Source organism: Oculina patagonica, chromosome 1 (genome assembly GCF_052425735.1).
Source record: "Oculina patagonica isolate OP01 chromosome 1, crgOcupat, whole genome shotgun sequence".
Lineage (NCBI taxonomy): Eukaryota > Metazoa > Cnidaria > Anthozoa > Scleractinia > Oculinidae > Oculina > Oculina patagonica.
In genome coordinates this window covers 710495-728900 of record NC_135758.1, presented here as the reverse complement: position 1 = coordinate 728900, position 18406 = coordinate 710495, and the positions used below count along the sequence as shown (strand labels likewise).

Below are 18406 nucleotides of genomic sequence, written 5' to 3'. Positions count from 1 at the left end.
CTTGATTTGCACCCGCCAGACACCGAAAAGCTTGTTTTAACTCTTGAAGACAAAACCAATTACGTCGTGCATTACCGAAACTTGCAGTTTTATCTAAAACAGGGAATGAAACTCAAAAAAGTGCACAGGGTCTTAGAGTTTGAACAAGAGGCGTGGATGGAGCCGTACATCCGGATGAACACAGAATTCCGAAAAGAAGCGAAAAGCGTATTTGAAAAGAACTTTTACAAGCTGATGAATAACTCAGTTTTTGGAAAAACAATGGAAAACTTGAGAAACCGTGTAGACATAAGAATAGTGCGCAGCGACGAAAAAAAGAAAATAAGAAAATTAGTTGCAAGCCCATTGTATTCAAGGCATGTAATGTTTTCAAACGATCTGGTTGGAATAGACATGCGAAAAAGTAAGCTTTTTCTTAATAAACCGGTCTACACAGGCATGACCATCCTTGACGTAAGCAAGTTATGTATGTACGATTTTTATTACAACCACCTGAAAAAGGAGTACGGGGAGCGTTGCGAGCTTTTGTATACAGACACAGACAGCCTTTTGCTTGAGATAGAAACAGAAGACGTTTACGCGGACATGGCAAAAAACATTGACAATTATGACACAAGCGACTACCCAAAAGAGCATTCACTTTATTCAAACGAAAACAAAAAGGTGTTGGGAAAAATGAAAGACGAATGCGCAGGAAAACTAATTTCAGAGTGTGTTTGTTTGAGGCCAAAAATGTATTCAATAATGACAGAAGACAAAAAAAAATATAAAAAAGGCAAAGGGGGTAAAAGAGTGTGTGACAAAGAAAAAAATAGATCATAAAAACTTCAAAGATACACTTTTTCAAAACAAGGAAAGCTTTCACGAAATGCACATGCTGAGGAGCTATGCCCACGAGATGTATTCGATAGTGGTAAACAAAAAATCGCTGTCGCCATTTGACTCAAAGCGATGGATAGCGGATGATGGGATACATACAAATGCTTACGGGTATAAGTTTTGCGAAACACCTACATAAACAGAACTTTTATAGCTTTTCTGAGCCCAAGGGGCTCAAGCACTAAGTGCTTGGTGGTAACTGTGTATTTGGAGGAATAACAAGCAATTCTTCACGCACGAAGCCGCGCTTTGGGCCATCGTGCAAGTAATAAAGCACTGGCTGATCAGGTTTAGTAACAGACCTTTCGATGCTGTAGACTTTTAATGACCAAATCGGATCTGTTGCCCTTTTTACGCCGCCTTCCAGCTCGCCAGGTTGGTAGAGGAAGCGCACATTAACGAGAGAGGGGAGTTTTTTTTCTTTCTTGCCAACAGGTCTTGTATATTTTGAGGACGGCTTGGACGAAACAGCCTTTTCTTTGATTGCAGCAGCAGGTTTCTTGCCAGTAAGACTGGTTACTTCGTTGTTCAGAGCGGTAACAACTTCGGGAAGCCTTTTTACCCACGCTGTCGACCGCTGGCCAGATGGCAGGTTCATCTCGACACCGTACTGATAACCAAACAGGCGCCCTGCCAGTGTTTGATTAAAACGTTCAACAATAGCTTGATCTCTGTGAATGTTAACACGCCCGCGTCTAATATAGGTTTTGTGATTTTCCATTTCTTTAGTAACAGCTCCCATGAATTCGCGACCAGGGTCAACTTGCAGCATCTGTGGCCATTTTAGTGCACTTCGCCTGTAAATTGTCTGAAAACCTTTTGCAACCTCAGTTGAATCTTTGGAGGTCAAAGGCTCGGCCTCTTTGAAACGGCTGGCAACGTCAACAACAGTCAGCGCGTATTTGTAAACTTTTCGCCCTCGCGGCAGTTTGTCGTGTGGCAGAAAAAGAAGGTCCGCCTGGTGGACCGCGTTTGGAGAAGAAACATCGAATTTTGGGCGAGGAACGTATCGTGGTGCCGGAAGGTAGATCTGCCAAAGGGCCTGCTTAACTAGCCACTTTTTTGCGGCATCTTCGGAAACCTTGGCAGCCTCGGCTAATTTTTTTATCGCAGCAATTCCCTTCCAATAGCCCTGGGGGCTATAGTAGACTTTCGAGATTTTCTTCGAAAAGTTTTGCTCCGCAAAAATCTTTGTATCCATGCGTATACAAGAAAAAAAAGAAACGTTTAAAGAAACCGAAAGGCAGCGTACCCAAGAGCAAGCGCGCCTGCGCCAACAAACATCAGTTCACCTTGTTTCTGCTGCTCGCTTGGCTGATAAAAATCAGAGAACTTGGGTTCTTTCGGAGGAATCATTTGTTTGTCAGGATGTGCCTGGTTGTAGAGTTTGAAAGCGTAGTCTGTGTTCGTAAAGTTTTGTTTCGCTTGCTGTTTGATCTCATTGTTGGTTTCGATCCAGTCGAGAAGCTTCGTGCGGTCGCGAGAGTACTTCGCGTAAGCTGCCTGGTAAGCCTCGAGAGCTTTGTCGTGTCTTTCTTTTTCTTTCAAAGCGGCGTCATCTCCGCCACCCAAAGCTCGAGCAAGATAGTTGCCGCCAATGAAAGCAGCAGCGTTCAAGATAGCTCCGCCAGCCATAATCGCTACGCTTGCCATTGTGTGTTTTTGTTCTTATATTATTATATTTTTTTTTAATTGGTGGGGAGAATTTTCTGGTCCTCGAGATACTGTTTAAGTGCAACGCTGCCAGCCATGACGGCTGTGAACTTTACATAGTTCATAAAACTGCTGCTTGGGTCGGATGTGAAGTTTTCTTTTACAACTTTTTTGGCAGCCCAGCCGATTCCGGCGGCGAGACCTGTAATGGTGGCGGCATCCATGAGCGTTTTCACGAGCTTGTTGTCGGACATGGCGGTTCAGTATAAAATAATAAAAAATATTCAATTGAAAAATTTTTTTGTTTATTCTTCACCGTTTTGCGAAGCAAAGTTTGCAACTTCTTCACCAGATTCAACTTCTTTTGTTTTTTTTATACCTCTTTTAAAAATTGTATCCTCATCCTTTTGCACCCGAATAGCGGTTTTAACGCAAGTTTTGGAAAATTCAAACCAAAGTAATGCAATACCAGCCATAGCTGCACCTTTAACAAGGTTGTCAAGAATAAAACCAAGGGACATTGTCGGTATAATAAATGAAAAATAAATGTTCAAAAGAAATTTTTTAATCCATCGGACGGATTCCTCTTTGTTTGCAAGGTCTAATGGCATTTTGGATTGTCGAAGGCGTGTCTGAAGAACGCGTTGCAACCCTTCCAATACTTTCTGCTGTAACTGGTGTGTCATCAGTTATAAGAGTTGGCGGAGCTTTAAATGTTGGACTTCTTTTTTCGTTTATAAAGGCTTTTATGTCTTCGCGTTTCACATAAGTTGTAACGATTGCAACGCCGATACCAAGCAAAGATATCCATTGATTTGTGGTGAGACCGCTTGATTGCGGCTGAGCCTCGGGCTGAGCTGGTTCCGTTACGTCCGGTGGTGTTACATTTCGCTTTGCAGCAGCAGATTTCTTTTCCTTTTCTTTTGCAATTATTGCAGCAGCCTCGACAGCAGCTTTTTTCTGTGCTTCACGAGCCTGTTTTGTTTTTTCAGCTGCAAGCTTGCCAGCAGCAACTCGCTTTGGATTTTTGGCAGGCTTTGTTGCTGGAGTTGTTGAAGTAACTTGTTTCTGTTCTTCTTGAGCGATCGGAGTTTGTTCGAGCTCGGCCATTTATAAAAAAAAAAAATAATATTTAAATAGAAAATTGCTCAGCAAGATTTTTTGCTAAGCAATTGCTAAGCATTGTTCAGTAATTACTTAGCATTTTCTTAGCATTGCTCAGAAAAATCTTCAGTAGTGTTTGTGTCCGCATCTTTGGAAGCACCTTTGGTTTCGCACAGCGAAGTGTGCGACTTTGTAGCTTCGTTTAAATCAACGTGCTTTGTTGTGATGAGCGCAGCATTTGCAACGGCAAGAAAGCGACCACATTTCAAAGCCAGACCGCCAGCCAAAGTTGACAGCTCTTTACTGATGATGTAGTCGTTTTTTAGTTCCTTTTGATAATCATTGACGTCCTTGATATTTACGGCCATACCAACGACTTTAGTTACAAGAAAAATAAAGCTGTCGATCAAGCTGTCGGTTGTTTTGGATCCAACGTATGCCTCATATCTCTTTAAGTACTTTTCAACTTCTTTATCTGTCAAGCGCTTCACCTGCTCGTGTGTCAGTTGCACACCGATTGCTTCTTTGGCTTTTCCTGTTGAAACAAGGATTGCAAGCTGTTCACGCAAAGCAGGAATGTCAGGGCCTTGAATGAGTGCCATAGCGCTTTCTGTACTTTCTGGTTCAGCTCCTAGCAGTTCCATTACGGAAGCTAATTCTTGTTCACTTGCAGCGCCCTTGACGCTCTCGGGAGGAGAAGTTGCGAACGGGTCAGCCATTTATTACTCTAAAAAATATGTTCAATAAGAAAATTTTGTGCCGTAAGGGTGGCGATGAGAAATGACAAGATGCGAAAACTTATTTTTTTTTAGCTTTAAAATGATTTCTTTGTAATCCTCATTGGCAAGTTCGCCAGCGTAATCCTCAAAGATTGCCTTCGTGGTCTTGGCAGAGGGGGTGTAAAAGAAAACGATTGCCGCAACATTTTCGCGGAATGAGGATGTTATGCTTGTCAATTTTTGAGTTAACACCCATATGCTCAAGCCTGCGTGGCGAGCAGAGAAAGCAAGATTCACCAACTCCCCTGTTCTTCCTTTTACATCTTTCGAAGCAGCACAGTCGTCGAGGATGATAAGCGTGTTCGTACCCTCAAAAAGAAATCTTGAAAGCCTTAACCAAGATTCCACCTCGTGCTGCTCGCAAATGAAAACAAAAAATCGAATATCTTCCTCAGCAAAGCGATAATAAGTCTTGTTGTGCTCGAAAGTCGGGCAGATGAGCACGATGTAGTCAAACTTGCCTCGGAAAGGGCCACAAAGCTGATTACTACGTATCTTGTTTTTCCTGAGTTCGTTGGTCCCACAATGAGGGCGTTGAAGGGTATATTGGCAGGATCCATCTTCGTTCGTATATGTACCTAAGGTACACTTTTTCAAAGAAAAAATTATAAAAGCACAGATTCTAACTGCCTGCCAAGTATATTCATTTGGGCGTCGCTGATTACGTAAATGTGGCAGTTCAAATTACCTGTGCCGCTTGCTTTCCTCTCTAGCTCAAGCTGGACACCGTCCTTTGTGTTCACAAGGCGCGTGCCGCTTCCGTGCATCGAGTGGTCAGCCATGGAACGCAGATCAATAAGAAGGCCAAACTTGTCTTCTGTGTAAAACTTTTGCAGAGTCATGTGCTGCGTTTTATTTTTTTCTTTCATGTAGAATCTTTTAACTTCTCCCCAAATGTCCATTCCTTCGATGCCGTTGTTGTACAGCATGTTTGGCGAGCCGTTGACAGTGATGCTTACTTTTGTAAGGTCCGGGTTAATGTACTTTTCCGAGCTCCTTGCACCTTTGTTATATTGCTCAATAAATAGGAGCAAGATACCTTTCATGGACCTCCTCTGCGGGTTGACCCTTAGATTCAGACGTGTGTCGGAGCCTTTTGCAAAAGTCGTCACTTTATCACGCTGGATGTGGTCGTAAGCGAACTCTTTGCCGCCCGAATAAGCGCTGAACGCTTCATCTGCAATTTCCTCGCTTCTTATCATCTCGTACTCCAGCTGGATGTTTGTCAACTTGTATTTTAGTTTTGTTGTATCTGAGCCTCTGACCACATGTTCGGCTGCCGCGAGCTTCATTTCGAACACAAGATCGTTGTATAGTGCCTGAGGATAAAATGCCCCATGGTCAGTTAAAATCTGGTGATCCAGGCGGATGCGGTATTTATTTCCATATATCTCATTCAGCTTTTTTTCTGCGTCCACACCTGAAGTTTTCTTATCGCCAGCATTTGAGCGAATTTTGTTGAGGTCCTCGCTCTGAATGCCCTCTGGCACCCTGTCGTCGCGCTCCTCCTGCGAAAGGAAAAAGTCCTTAAATATTTTGTAGATGTCATAGCCAACCGTGTCCTGCACGACGGTGCCTTCGTACTTTACAACAAACTTGTCGACCAGAGCTCGGCTGACGTTGTCAACCAGAAAGTTGTTGGCATGGCCTCCGCTCAAGTCGATGTTGAAGCGCAGCGCCAGCGAGCCGGGCACAATGACCTCGTTTTCGTTCAGCTTTGGCACTGAAACATACAACGTTTCCTCTGGATTGGCTTCAGTGCGGTCAAAAGTGATTCGTTTTACAGCGCGCTCGGCTTTCAGTGCGCCGAGTATTTTCTCTGTGCGTCCCGGTCGAAGGTTTTCTTGAACAGCAGCCATCTCTCGATTGGTTTTATTGTTAAATTGAAAAGTTTAATTTGAAAATATATATATATAAATTAAGCGATGGCAACAGGTGGTGGTGATTTTGGATTCGAGGACCCTGATTTGGACCAAGATCTTGACCACAACAGTGATAACGATGATGAAGAGGAAGAAGAGGTCGACACAACCCGACCATTTCAGCCCGGGGAGGCATCCACACCCTACCATGGGGGTGAACAACATGAAATGCAAACGATGCAGCACGAACAGAGCGGGCTGCCAGACACATCCTACGAAGAAACACCTTTTTTGGGAAGCTTTATTCATCAAGATGACAAACCGGCAATGATTGACAGAGCTAAAGATTTTATCAAAAGAAAATTCCCCAAAGTGAACTTCGCAAAATTAGACCCAATAGGTTTTAGCAAAAAGAGTGGCAATGAAACTACAATTGTATCCTTTGGATCAAAAGGTGGCGAGACCGAAATTTTCAAAAAAGACGGAACTGGCCTTCTCAAAAAATTCACAGACAAGTTTAAAGCCCCCCTTGGGCCAGAAGCGGAATCTCTGATTTCTCAAAACAATGAAGAAATAAGAGAAATGAGACCAAGATTAAGAGAAGCTGAAAGTCAAATACAACAGGGAGAAACAATTGCCATGCAGAAAGAAAAAGCCACCCAAGAAGTAGAAGATTTCAGAATAAAAATCGAGCGAATAGATGCCAAGATGGAACAACTTGGGTCAAATGTTGAAAATGAATCAGAATTGCGCAGACTTAAGCAACTGAAAAAAAATCTTGAAAAGGATTTTGAAAACAAAAAAAAAGAAGTTGCTGCTCTTGAAAAACAAGCTAAGCAGATTGCAAAAGAACAAAAACAGGTAGACCAACTCAGGGCAAGCATCGCTGCCAAAGAAACTGAAAAAAACACTTGGGAAGAAAGGCTTAACGAAACAAAAACTTTTGATGAACTTCATCAGAAAGAAAATGACCTCAAGCGCCAAAACGAGGAAGACAAAAAAATTATTGAAGATGATAATGCCTCGCCATCTGAAAAACAAGCAGCGGAAGACAGAGTCGCAGAAAGAACCGAAGAGCTGGGGCGTTTGCAAACGCAGATTGCAGAAAGAGAAAGAGCGCTTCCACTTCGTGAGAGGATCAAAGAGATCTTCAAAAAACATGGCGTGACATTAACAGCAATACTTCTTGCTGCTGGTGTCACGATTGGTTCTGTTATTGGAGCCATTACAAACTCTTTGAAGGCCACCGGCAAAGCGTTGGGGAAAGGCCTAAGTGATATTGGCTCAAAGGTAGCATCAGCTCTGCCTGGTCTCATTGGCTCGATTGCGAAATTTCTTTTCAAAACCGCTGGTCAAGTAATTGGATTTCTTGCAGAGCACACCTGGCTGCTTATCCTTGCTGTGGTTGCTTTTCTTGTTGAAAAATACATCAAAAAGAGACGTTAACGCATAAGGGTGTAGAGCAAAGCTGCTGCTCCAACCGCGCCAACAGCGACAGTTGCTTTGTTTATTTCGTGTGAATCATTGGCTACGGCCTTCGTAGCTTTAGCGCTTTGCGCGTTGCTAGCTGGTGTTTCAGCAGCGCTTGCGGCGGGTGCCTGATTTTTTTTTGCTGTGGCGCTCTTGTGTATTGGATTTGAAGGGTGGCTGTTTGGTGGGTTGATTTTTGATTTTCCTCCGGCCATCAGTTTAAGAGCTGCTTTTTTTGTAGCTTTATTAACCTCATCATTCACTCCTAATTTCATCCCAACAACAGCCTGCTTAAGCTGGTTATTGTAACCAACAACGCTTTCTGTGTTTATCACCATACGAGCGGGCATCAGCCAGGCACCTGGGCAGACTGCAAGGTTAAGCCGAACCTTAGCTTCGTCGATGGCTAGTTGGTATCTTTGGACCGACTTTGCCAGATCAGGTTGCCTTATAGCGTCTTCAACCAACACGAGGAACTCACTTTGCGCTTCCTTTGCACGGCCGCCTGTTCCAAGTATGCTACTTCGAACGTTCACCTGCGAACCGAGAATACAGTAGACAAAAGCCTCTATCGACTGGTTTACTCTCGACAAACCTGCCTGAGTAAGCCCTTCAGTGCCGTTAGGACAAAAACAGTCTGCCTGTGCATATGCAGCGTCGTCTGGCTCGATGTATTGAATCAAGTTACCTTTGCTTGCAGTTCCACCTTCATCCGAAAATTTATCGTAATCGGGGTATTTTGCTCCAGTTTTGTTTGGTCCAATGTTAGTAATCCAGATATAAACGTTACCAAGTCCGTGGTTTGCGCCTGTTGTGAAACGGAAATCGCTTGACGGGTCGACACCGAACTCAGCGCATATTCTTTTGTAAGAAGCCACGTCGTACTTGTTGTCGAACTGGCTAAAAGTGGGGTCGCCTGGCAAGGCGCTTACGCTCTGAATTCCCCCCATCTGAAACAATATTCGCCTTATCGTGAAATAAACGTGAAAAAGATAAAAATTACGCACAATCGGTGGCAAGCTAAGAGCTGAGTGCTCTTCATCGAAAATATCTCGACTTATACCGCAGCCTGTTGTCGCGCACCATACCGCAAAGTTAAGTTGCTGTGGCCAATAGCCCATATTTTGGCTAGCAAGCCACCTTTTTGACTCTTTTCCTGATGTATGCTTCAGTTTTGTTTTTTGAAAAATCTCTCTTAATTTCGTTGTGAAATATTGGTCTGGTGTGACGTAGATGTTGATTTTGCTGTTAAATATTTTTTTCAAACTCGGTGCGGCTTCGTGAAATCCAACCGCGGGAATTGGCAAAGATGAGCCTTTTGCGCCGCTTGGTGACAGCTGTTGTGGAAAACCGCCTGAAATTTGATTCACCCCCAGTGCTTTTTTCATCTCTGGGCTCCAATATTTGCTGTCAGAGCCAAAAACATTTATCAAATGGCCTTGCCCTGCCTTGTAATAAATGTCTGCCGTTGCTGTGTGGTTGTACGCGAACTCAACCTGTGCAACAAATTTTGTTCGGTCAGCGTTTGGATATTTTGCAAGAAAAGGTTTCCATGCATTGTCTTTTGCCGCTTTAGAAATTGTAGTTGCTTCTGGGGTTTTCATCCACTTCATAAAACCTCTTGTTTTTGCATCCATGGTCCTCTTTTATATTAAACATTTTTTATTTTTATTTAATATAAAAATGGTTGTGCTGACTGTTACCACAAAAGAAAATCCGAACACTGTTTATTTTGACCAGCCTATTCCAAAACCAAGCTATATCCGGCTTTTAAGTTGTTCTCTTTACAACAGCTGGAATAGTTTGGAAAAGGATGGAATAGTTTTTTATAAACAAGTGAACAAGGAAGAGAAGGCGCGTTATATACGGCAAGGAAACTTCTCACTCGATGACATTGGGAGTATTTTTGAAAAAGGATTTCCAGAGAAAAACATGTTTTCTGTAACAAAAGGCATTGCAGGTCGTTCATTGATAATAAAAGCAAAAGAGCCCAATTTAAAAGCTTTTGGACTGAATGGAAGTCTTATTAAGTTCTTTAATTTGCCTGGGTTTGAGAATTACGCAAGTATTGAAAAGGAATTTTTTGAAACAATTGAGGTAAATAATGTTTCAAATCCTAAAAATTACTTCATCAACTGTGACCTTATCGACCAGCAACAAAGCTTGCTAAATGGTAAGCCATCAAGCCTTTTAGCGTTTTTTGACATACGTGGAAAACCGTATGAAAAAGTTTATTACCAAAATACACATTTTAACGTCTTGCGCGGCGTTTCTGCTGAAGAAAATGTATCATCTCTGACTCTTTCGATTAGAGATGAGAATGGAAAGCCATTCGATTTTAACGGCACAAATCTTACATATGAGTTGGAATTGAATTAAATTAAATACAAAAATAACTTTTATGTATACGAGACCATGTCATCTGCTAATGTTCTCCCGAGTGCCCCTGCTTATGGTGATCGCGAAGAAACACAACTTTATCCAAGCCTCCCAACAAATGCCGAGAATTTTCGGCTGACTGAAATAAGTAAAATTGAAAAAGAAATATCCGCTGAAGCTGAGCATTACAGGCTTGTGTTAAAAAAATATAAAAAAGTCCGGAAAGTTATTCACTATTCCGTGGTCTGTCTTGGCGCCGTGACGGCAGCTCTGTCTTCTGGAGCTGTTGCGACTTCACTTACTGGTGTTGGAATTGTTATCGGCGTGCCTGTTGCAGCAGTAGCAGGTATATCTGGCGCAGCTTCCACTGGCCTGTCAGTTATCAACAAAAAGCTTGAACGTAAAGTTAATAAGCACTCAAGAATCCTCGCTCTGGCTGTTGCAAAACATGACTCGATAAACAGCTCTGTCTCACAAGCTCTGAATGATAATCTTGTTTCTGACAAAGAGTTTCAACTGATCACACGAGAAATGCAAAAATATCGCCAACTTAAAGATACTTTACGCTCAAACTTTGCAAAAAAACAAACAAATTCACTCCAGCCAGACATCGGAAAAATTCGGGAAGAAATCAAGAGAGAAGAACGCAAAAGATTGGAAAAAAAACTTCTCGAAAGTGCCACCGACATTTCGAAATAAAATTTCAGTCCAATAAAACATTTTTTCATTTTATAAAAGAATGATTGTCTGCGCTCATCTTGTCGTTTACTTTGTGATGGAAGCATTGTCGTTCGAGTTGCAAAAAAATGTTCGAGACATCACAAGAGAGGTTGTTGTTTGCCTGAACGAGGCAAAATAAAAGGTTAAAGCGTGCTTAAAGTGACTTTCAGCCGAGTCGAAATCAGAAAAAAAATAAACACTTGATTTAATCCCCACAGTCAAGGGCTTGTCTGAACAATGCATGCAAATTTTTTTTGTGTGTGTGGGTGAATGTCCCACAGCGTCAGACTTATGCAAATCAACAGCTTTTTAATGATATAATAAGCAATCAATAAACATTACAAGTGTGTTAAGTAAAATAATTTTATTCAGTTGCTAAGTTAAATGTTCGTTGACAACGGCGGACATCTATGGCCGCGGTATCCAAGGTAAATTGTTCGTTGACAACGGCGGACATTCATGGCCACGGTATCCAAGGTAAATTGTTCCTTGACAACGGCGGACATTCATGGCCACGGTATCCAAGGTAAATTGTTTCTTGACAACGGCGGACATCTATGGCCACGGTATCCAAGGTAAATTGTTCCTTGACAACGGCGGACATCTATGGCCACGGTATCCAAGGTAAATTGTTCCTTGACAACGGCGGAATATTTAAGGTTGAGAACTTGGCTAATTTTGTCAATTCGGGTTACAGCGTAACCCATTTGAAATTTCAAAGTGATGACGTTTTGAGGCCTGTGACTAAAATAATTTTGTCAATTCAGGTTACGGCGTAAGCCATCCGATATACTTAACCTTGCGATCAAACTTCACGACCAAGCATGTAATTGTTGTCCGTAATTGCTTAGGTTTCGCGAAGCGACGGCACGAATAGCTGATATGAAATATTAAAATCGGATCCTCGTTTGTCGTTTCCAAATGATTCATGTCCGTAAGCTGTGTCTTTGCTTCTTTTTCAATGAAGGTTTGATAAACGTCTTTATACATCGGCCATACTTGCTTGTGTAATACAAAAAAGCTTATGTGAATAATATAAAGTTATAATTTTAACTGTGATTGGTCACAAAAGACGTCATTACATCGGGAAATAACCTATTAACTAAAAATAGTAATGACGCCTGGTGAATAAACTTACCGTGATCTTATATTGTTCTTTTATGTTCTAGAAAGTTCTTAGCTCAATATTTCACGGTATATTTACATGTTAGTCAAATTAAATATTGTTGTTGAATAAATCATAGCTCTCAAAACACACATACAAAGAGTTTGAGTTGTTTTCCGGCTAAAAATATTCAAGATGAAAAAAAAAACAATTAGATTACGTCAAGGGGGTTTCCCACGTAATTGACACAGGGTAAACAATGACTTCCTGTGTTACTCAATAATTTATGCACTCACCGGAGCGTGCAAGTTTTGTTTAGCTTGTTAAAACGTTTGCGACAACACTGCTGTCTAATTTTTTTAATTTTTCAATCAGCTCGTCTGTTAAAAAGATTGTTATTTGTTTTTCATTTTCTTTAGTTTTTTTGTATGTTGTAAACGCTTTTCCACGAGATCTTTTCAAGTTTTTCTTTACATTCAAGTTAATTTCTCCAGTTCTCCCTCTTCCCATCTTCGTTTACTCAATAAGAGCATTTGTTCAATAGGAATTATTTCTGGCACAGCAATTAAAGGTTGGTTGTAATTTAATACAATGGCGCCATACAACGATTGGTACACTGTCGGGTCCGGCGAATCTGCTTCAGGAAGTTAGGAATGTGAAAGCCACTCACATTTTCCTCCTTTTTTTTACCATTTCCACGCCTGCTTTCCCGATTTTTTTGTTAGTTTTAACCATGCTTTGCATAACGATTGCAGCTTTCTTTTTCTTAAGTTTTCTGGGATTAAACGTCTTTTTTTGCAACTCGTTTCGCGAGGGGGGTAAGAAAGGCGTCTTGCGTTCCGCGCACACTTGTATAATAGGAGTTGTGGACACAAATTGTGACAAGGAGCGAGGCGAGGCTGGCGAGCCAGGCGAGCCAGGCGAGTCCGAGCGAGTTTTCACAATTAGTGCCACAACTCCTATTATACAAGTGTGTTGGACCAACCGTGTCAGTGTAACTGGGCTAGCCACTATACTTCCTGAATAATTAAAAATTCAGTCGTAAAAATTAAAATGAGCTTTATTTATACAAGAACACAAAATTATTATAATACTCTTTTTCCTAGTTAAACTTGCCCCAAGTCGACTCTTTGGGTTACCGGAAACGGACTTTGAGAAAGTCTACTCCCTAGTAAACCTGTCTACCAAAAAGTGGGTCTACAATCTGTGCGGATTACTTCGAGTCAGAAACAATATAAACACTAAATCCTGGGTACAAATATTTTTACACATGTATTATAATTGTCTGTCTTTTTGTCTGCCTGTCTGTCTGTCTCTCTGTCTGTCTGGCTATCATGTTTGACTGCTATGTTCCGTTTACAGACAGACAATTTTAACACATTTTTTTTTCAATTAAAGACAATAATGGTTTCCAAGAAAGCTGTCCATTCAACAATATTACAAATGAAGATGCGTATAATACAATTTTGCCGCACATACATGTACAAATCCTAGCAGAAAGCCCAAGGTTCAGCCTTTCCGTTAGTCGTGTTTGCTATATTTTAAATTATCCATAATTACATATTGTTTCCTTCATTTGAACAAGATAAGGCACTCAATGACTTGATGTCAGCAATCAAGGTATGTGCATGGTTCATTGTCTTTGAGTCAATCCAAGTCAAATGACAGAATTAAACGTCATGGTTTAGAAACCGCTAACATAAAGGGGCAGAGAGTAGTTTGCATGTTCAGATGATTGTCATTGTGGTGCTTTATTTTAAACTCGTTTCTCGAACTCATTAATAATTCATCAAGTTAAAACAGAGGAAATCAGAACCGTGTATTTGATGTAGATTTTCATGATTTTATTTCTCTGTTTACTCCATTTTTTAGTTTTGATTGAGAAGATATATCAAACACTTGAGAGAGTGCTTCATCACATTTCCAAACACCTCGAAGTTCATCAAAAATACCTTATTATAGGAAATTAACGCTTGTGTTAATTAGGGTATTTGAAATTAACGCGACTTAACACGAGTCGAACTTAATGCAAATAAGCAAAACCTATTGTTTTTGGTCATTTGCATTAGGTTCGACTCAGGTGAAGTTCGACGTTTGGCCTGGGCCTAACGCGAAAGAGAGGGTAACATTTCAAAATGAAGGAAATTAACACGACGAACACCACACCAGGAACACCAGAACACACACACCAGGAACAAGTTTATTTCAACACCAGGCGTTAAAGAGCGAAGGAACCTGACCGCCTCGAGCGTTCTTCACAGTTTCAGTGATACCGGAAGATTTCCACCCTGCTGAAATAATGCCTTTTCCTAGGAGTCAAGAACGTCTGGAGTGTATTGAGAAAATGGGGCCAAAATAATGGAAATTTAGGTCAGGGAAATTAACGATTCGCTTAATTAACGGCGCGGAAATTAACGTTAACAAAAATGAACTCGACTTAAATTAACGCGATATTTTGAAATTCGCGTTATTTTCATGAAGCGTTACTATTTCCTATAATAAGGTAAACTGCAAATGTCGCGTACAGTACTGCGCATTAGTGAAATCAATGCAAATGATACTACAGACCCGTGACACGAAAAATGCTCAGGTCTTAATAGTTTAGACCCTAAACTGGTTAAAAAGATCAATAGACGAATTTATCTAGGAAAACAAATTTAATATTTCCTAATAATGCTATTCAATATTTTTTTTAACCCCCCCCCCCCCAATTTCATTTCATTTCATTTCATCCTCCCCTGATCTTCTCCCCCTAGGTCCTAAAAGTGTCCCCCTGAAAGAACTCTGGTGGGTCCAAAAGGCGCATTTGGTCATATTTACATGTTAATTTGCGCCATAGAAATCTTAAATGTTATTATTATTATTAAAAAAGTGCCCCCTTGAATAAGTTTTGAAAGGGCCTATATCTGAAATTGGTCAGCTCATTAAATACTAGCACTGTCCAAAATTTGGTGCTTCTAACCCAAAGGTTGCTCTAAATTTCGAAAGGAAGCTCAAATGCTACCTACCCCCTCCCTCCAGGTGCAAAAAAGTGCCCCCCTTAAAGAATTCTGGATGGGCCTATATCTGAAATTGATCACCTCATCGAATACTATCAGTGTGCCAAGTTTGATGCTTTTAACCAAAATCGCACAATTCACGCTACCGGTGTTATCCTTAAATAGGTTGTCAGTTTTTGGGTTTGGGCCTTATAAAAAGGGTATCAATTTTCATTTTCTTCATCCTTAAATAGGGTCAGGGTATAAGAACCTTCGCGGCACACACATACCCGAAATTTGAGGGAGTACCCCCCCCCCCCCCCCCCCCCACCCTCGGGCCATTGACACTTTGGAAAATAGATTTCGCTCATTTCTTGTGTGTTGCAAGACTTTTATGTACTTATACTAAAATAAACCACTGAATGCAATGGTCACACGACACATCTCTACGGTCTGGCCAGGACCTGTACGCATGCGTACAGCCTATTACCCGTGGATTGGCAGCCATGGACAGCTGTTTCGTCCTTGTTAGGACTCATCAGCATGGCATAGCCAGGCGTAAGGCCTCGTAAGGGTCTCACATAAGATCATAGACCCCGCCGGGCGCATGCGTACAGGTCCTGGCCAGACCGTGGAGATGTGTCGTGTGACCATTGGATTCAATGGTTTATTTTTATCTTATACTAAAGCCATACTCCGCTTAAGGTATCACGGAAGGAAAATTGGCGTTTGCGTTCCCAAGTGAAATTGTGTGAAAACCATCAATGGTAACCTCAATTAAGTATATATTTTCTGAATGCTTATTAAATTTTGGATTTTGTTTTGATCATATAGTCCATAATAAGCAAAGTCAGCATTTTGTTTACATTAGGTTTATTTGAGAACACATTTATGCGAGCGCCTAAACTTTTATGTGCGATTTGATTTTTTTACTACAAAAATCGAGAGAAAGCAAAGTCTCTTTACTTACCTTGGGCCAGCCATGCTTGCCGATGAGAGAGACAGTGTCGTGACGTCTTTATGTAAAAATCCATTCGGCCGTCGTGTATTCCAACAAAGAGTCATATTATCAATAAAAATAATCCAATTATTTTTGCATTTTTTTTTTGTATTGATTTTATAGATTTTACATTTTTTTGTATTGATTTTATAGATTTTACATTTTTAACCTTTTGGATTTTTTCCCGTTACTCTGTTTCTCGTTACTTCGTTACTCGTTACTCCATTACTATGTTCAGTAACACCTTCATGATATCTCCTTTTGACTGCGTTGGCCCGCCATACAGATGCGTCGAAAAAAGAATAATTAACAGCGGGATAGTTGTCGTGCCAACTATCCCGAAGCTTGGTGGTGCAAAGTCGGCCTCAGAGAGCATCGGTGCGGGGTCAAGTTTCGTGTCGAGTTTGTGCCGGGTCTATTTTTTCCTGATCCTTTCTTGCGATGAGTTTACTTCGCTGTTCAGGGGAGCACTGGTGTTTCTCACAGGCAACTTTTCTTTCATTCATTTAGGAGGTATAGTATTTTATTGATATCTGACCTCTATGTGCTGGAGACCATATAGATAGAAACAAAGTGTGGTCGGAAATTCTACACGAAACTAAGATCTCACCGGAGCTCTAGGGCCAACAAAATCTTAACCTCACTGGTTTGACTCTTTGATCCTCGCTTCGCGAGGAATCAGGTTGAAGGAAAACATCTCTAATTGTATTTTTATTTGACTTGAACAGAGCCGCAATTACTTTTGCCCGTCGTGTCTTGCTGTCTACAATCCAGATAAGGTGCACGAAGATTCATATGTTCTTTCAAATGTCAATGACAGTTTGCTTGATATCTGTGATCTAGGACCTCTGGGAGCTTATGGCATGGGCGGCATTGGCGATGCAAATTTGAAGTGTACCGCGACTTGCCCAAAGTGCAACGACCTTATTACACTTAATGTTGTTGCGACAGCTACACCGGTGTATGACAACCTTGATTCTATGTCAGATAAAATGCCATCGGTAGATTATTTCGAAGATGCAGTGATCAAGGCCGTCCTCTCACGTGACACTTCCAACGAAGCAACGGATTCGCTAATGGATGGTTTTGTTTACTACGACGACTACGACGAGTCCCTACCCAGTGTAGGTGAATACGATTTTACTGAAGAAACACTGAATCTTTGGATCATCGTCAAAACTAGGATGAACAATGGCTACTGTTTTATCGGCTTGGATATGAAAGATGGTGGGCTGGTGAGGCCTATACTACGAACTGCCACAAATCAGTGTTGCTGGCGGATAACAGATCCTGTCTTAGATGTTGGGCAACAACATTGTTTCCAAGTGTACTCCCGTCATTTGAAAGAAATTCCGTTTCCCCACAAAAACAATGATGTTCTAGTCGGCTATTTAGGAAGTATTTCTTCTGAAGAAATAAACATTTTTGACCTTCTTAACGCACAGAGTTTTGATAGGGTGGAAGATGTGTTCACTGGTGCGCATATTAAAGACGGAAGGTACGTCATAGAGGGCGCAGTGTGTCCATCAGCTGGCGTGTACAGGTGCATTGGAAAAAATCTGACTTTGTTTGATATAAAGTACAGAGATGGAAATATCAAGAAGAGATGCAAAATTATAGAGGGAAATGCTACCTTTGTACTTCCAATCACTGCACTTCAACCTTATTCCCCAACCAACAAGGATGTGTTAGTGATACTGGGATTAGCAAGACCTTTTAAGGGTTATACCGGTCAAGAGTACACTCCTAAGCGTTGTGCCATCTTAGTCTTAGGAATCATCCCAAGGCCCAACTAGTTGTAGGCTCACCCGTTGGAGGCTAACCAGAAGGTAGAAATTATAAGTGTGGAAAGTGAGGCAAACGGAGAGCATGAAGGCAGAGAAACTGAATTGTGACAAGAAGTACAGCAAACGAAAGAAAGCGATACAAGGGGGAGTCCTAATACTTTTGTACTTCCTCCCTCCTCCGCGTGGCTGAAGGTGGCGTGATGTTATTAGATTCTCAGCGCTCTGGTTTTTCACAGTTGTTTCGTCCTCGTCTCGATCTTTGAACTTATCACGTGAAGGAATGTCTTACCCTATTGAAAGTAAACTTCCAAAAATATAAAGCTGTACCACGAAGAACTTTTGAACGCAAAATTCGAAAGTTCAAAGCGTCGCAGCGCTAGAAATTTCAGTAAATAAATTGAATAAGTAAGGCTTGAGGGAATATTTTCCAATACAAATATTAGCAAAAATAATAAACGATGTCGAAACGTCGTTTATTGTTTTCGCTAATTTTTAGTAAATAAATTCTTATCGTTTTTAGTTTTTAGGTAGCCGTGCGTTGTAAATAAAAAATTAGCTGTCCACGCTTGATGTATTGAGTTTTGCAGTATAAAGGCTGGTTTTTACTTGGACTAAGCACAAGCAGAAGCAGAAGCGTATAAAAAGAACGTGTTTTCTAGGAATAAGCATAAGCACCGTAAGAAGAAGGAA

At 41.2% G+C, this 18406-nt stretch overlaps 1 protein-coding gene across 1 annotated transcript in view; it reads left to right on the top strand.

The window, feature by feature from the left end:
* Positions 1-17726, top strand: part of LOC144651980 (uncharacterized) — a 32856-nt gene extending 15130 nt beyond the window's left edge. Inside the window, exons 4-5 of the mRNA XM_078512063.1 lie at positions 13537-13571; positions 16658-17726. Coding sequence (XP_078368189.1) covers positions 13537-13571; positions 16658-17725 — 1103 coding nt within the window. The 3' untranslated portion in view covers position 17726. The remainder of the gene's footprint in view (positions 1-13536; positions 13572-16657) is intronic.
* The last annotated feature ends 680 nt before the right edge of the window (positions 17727-18406 follow it).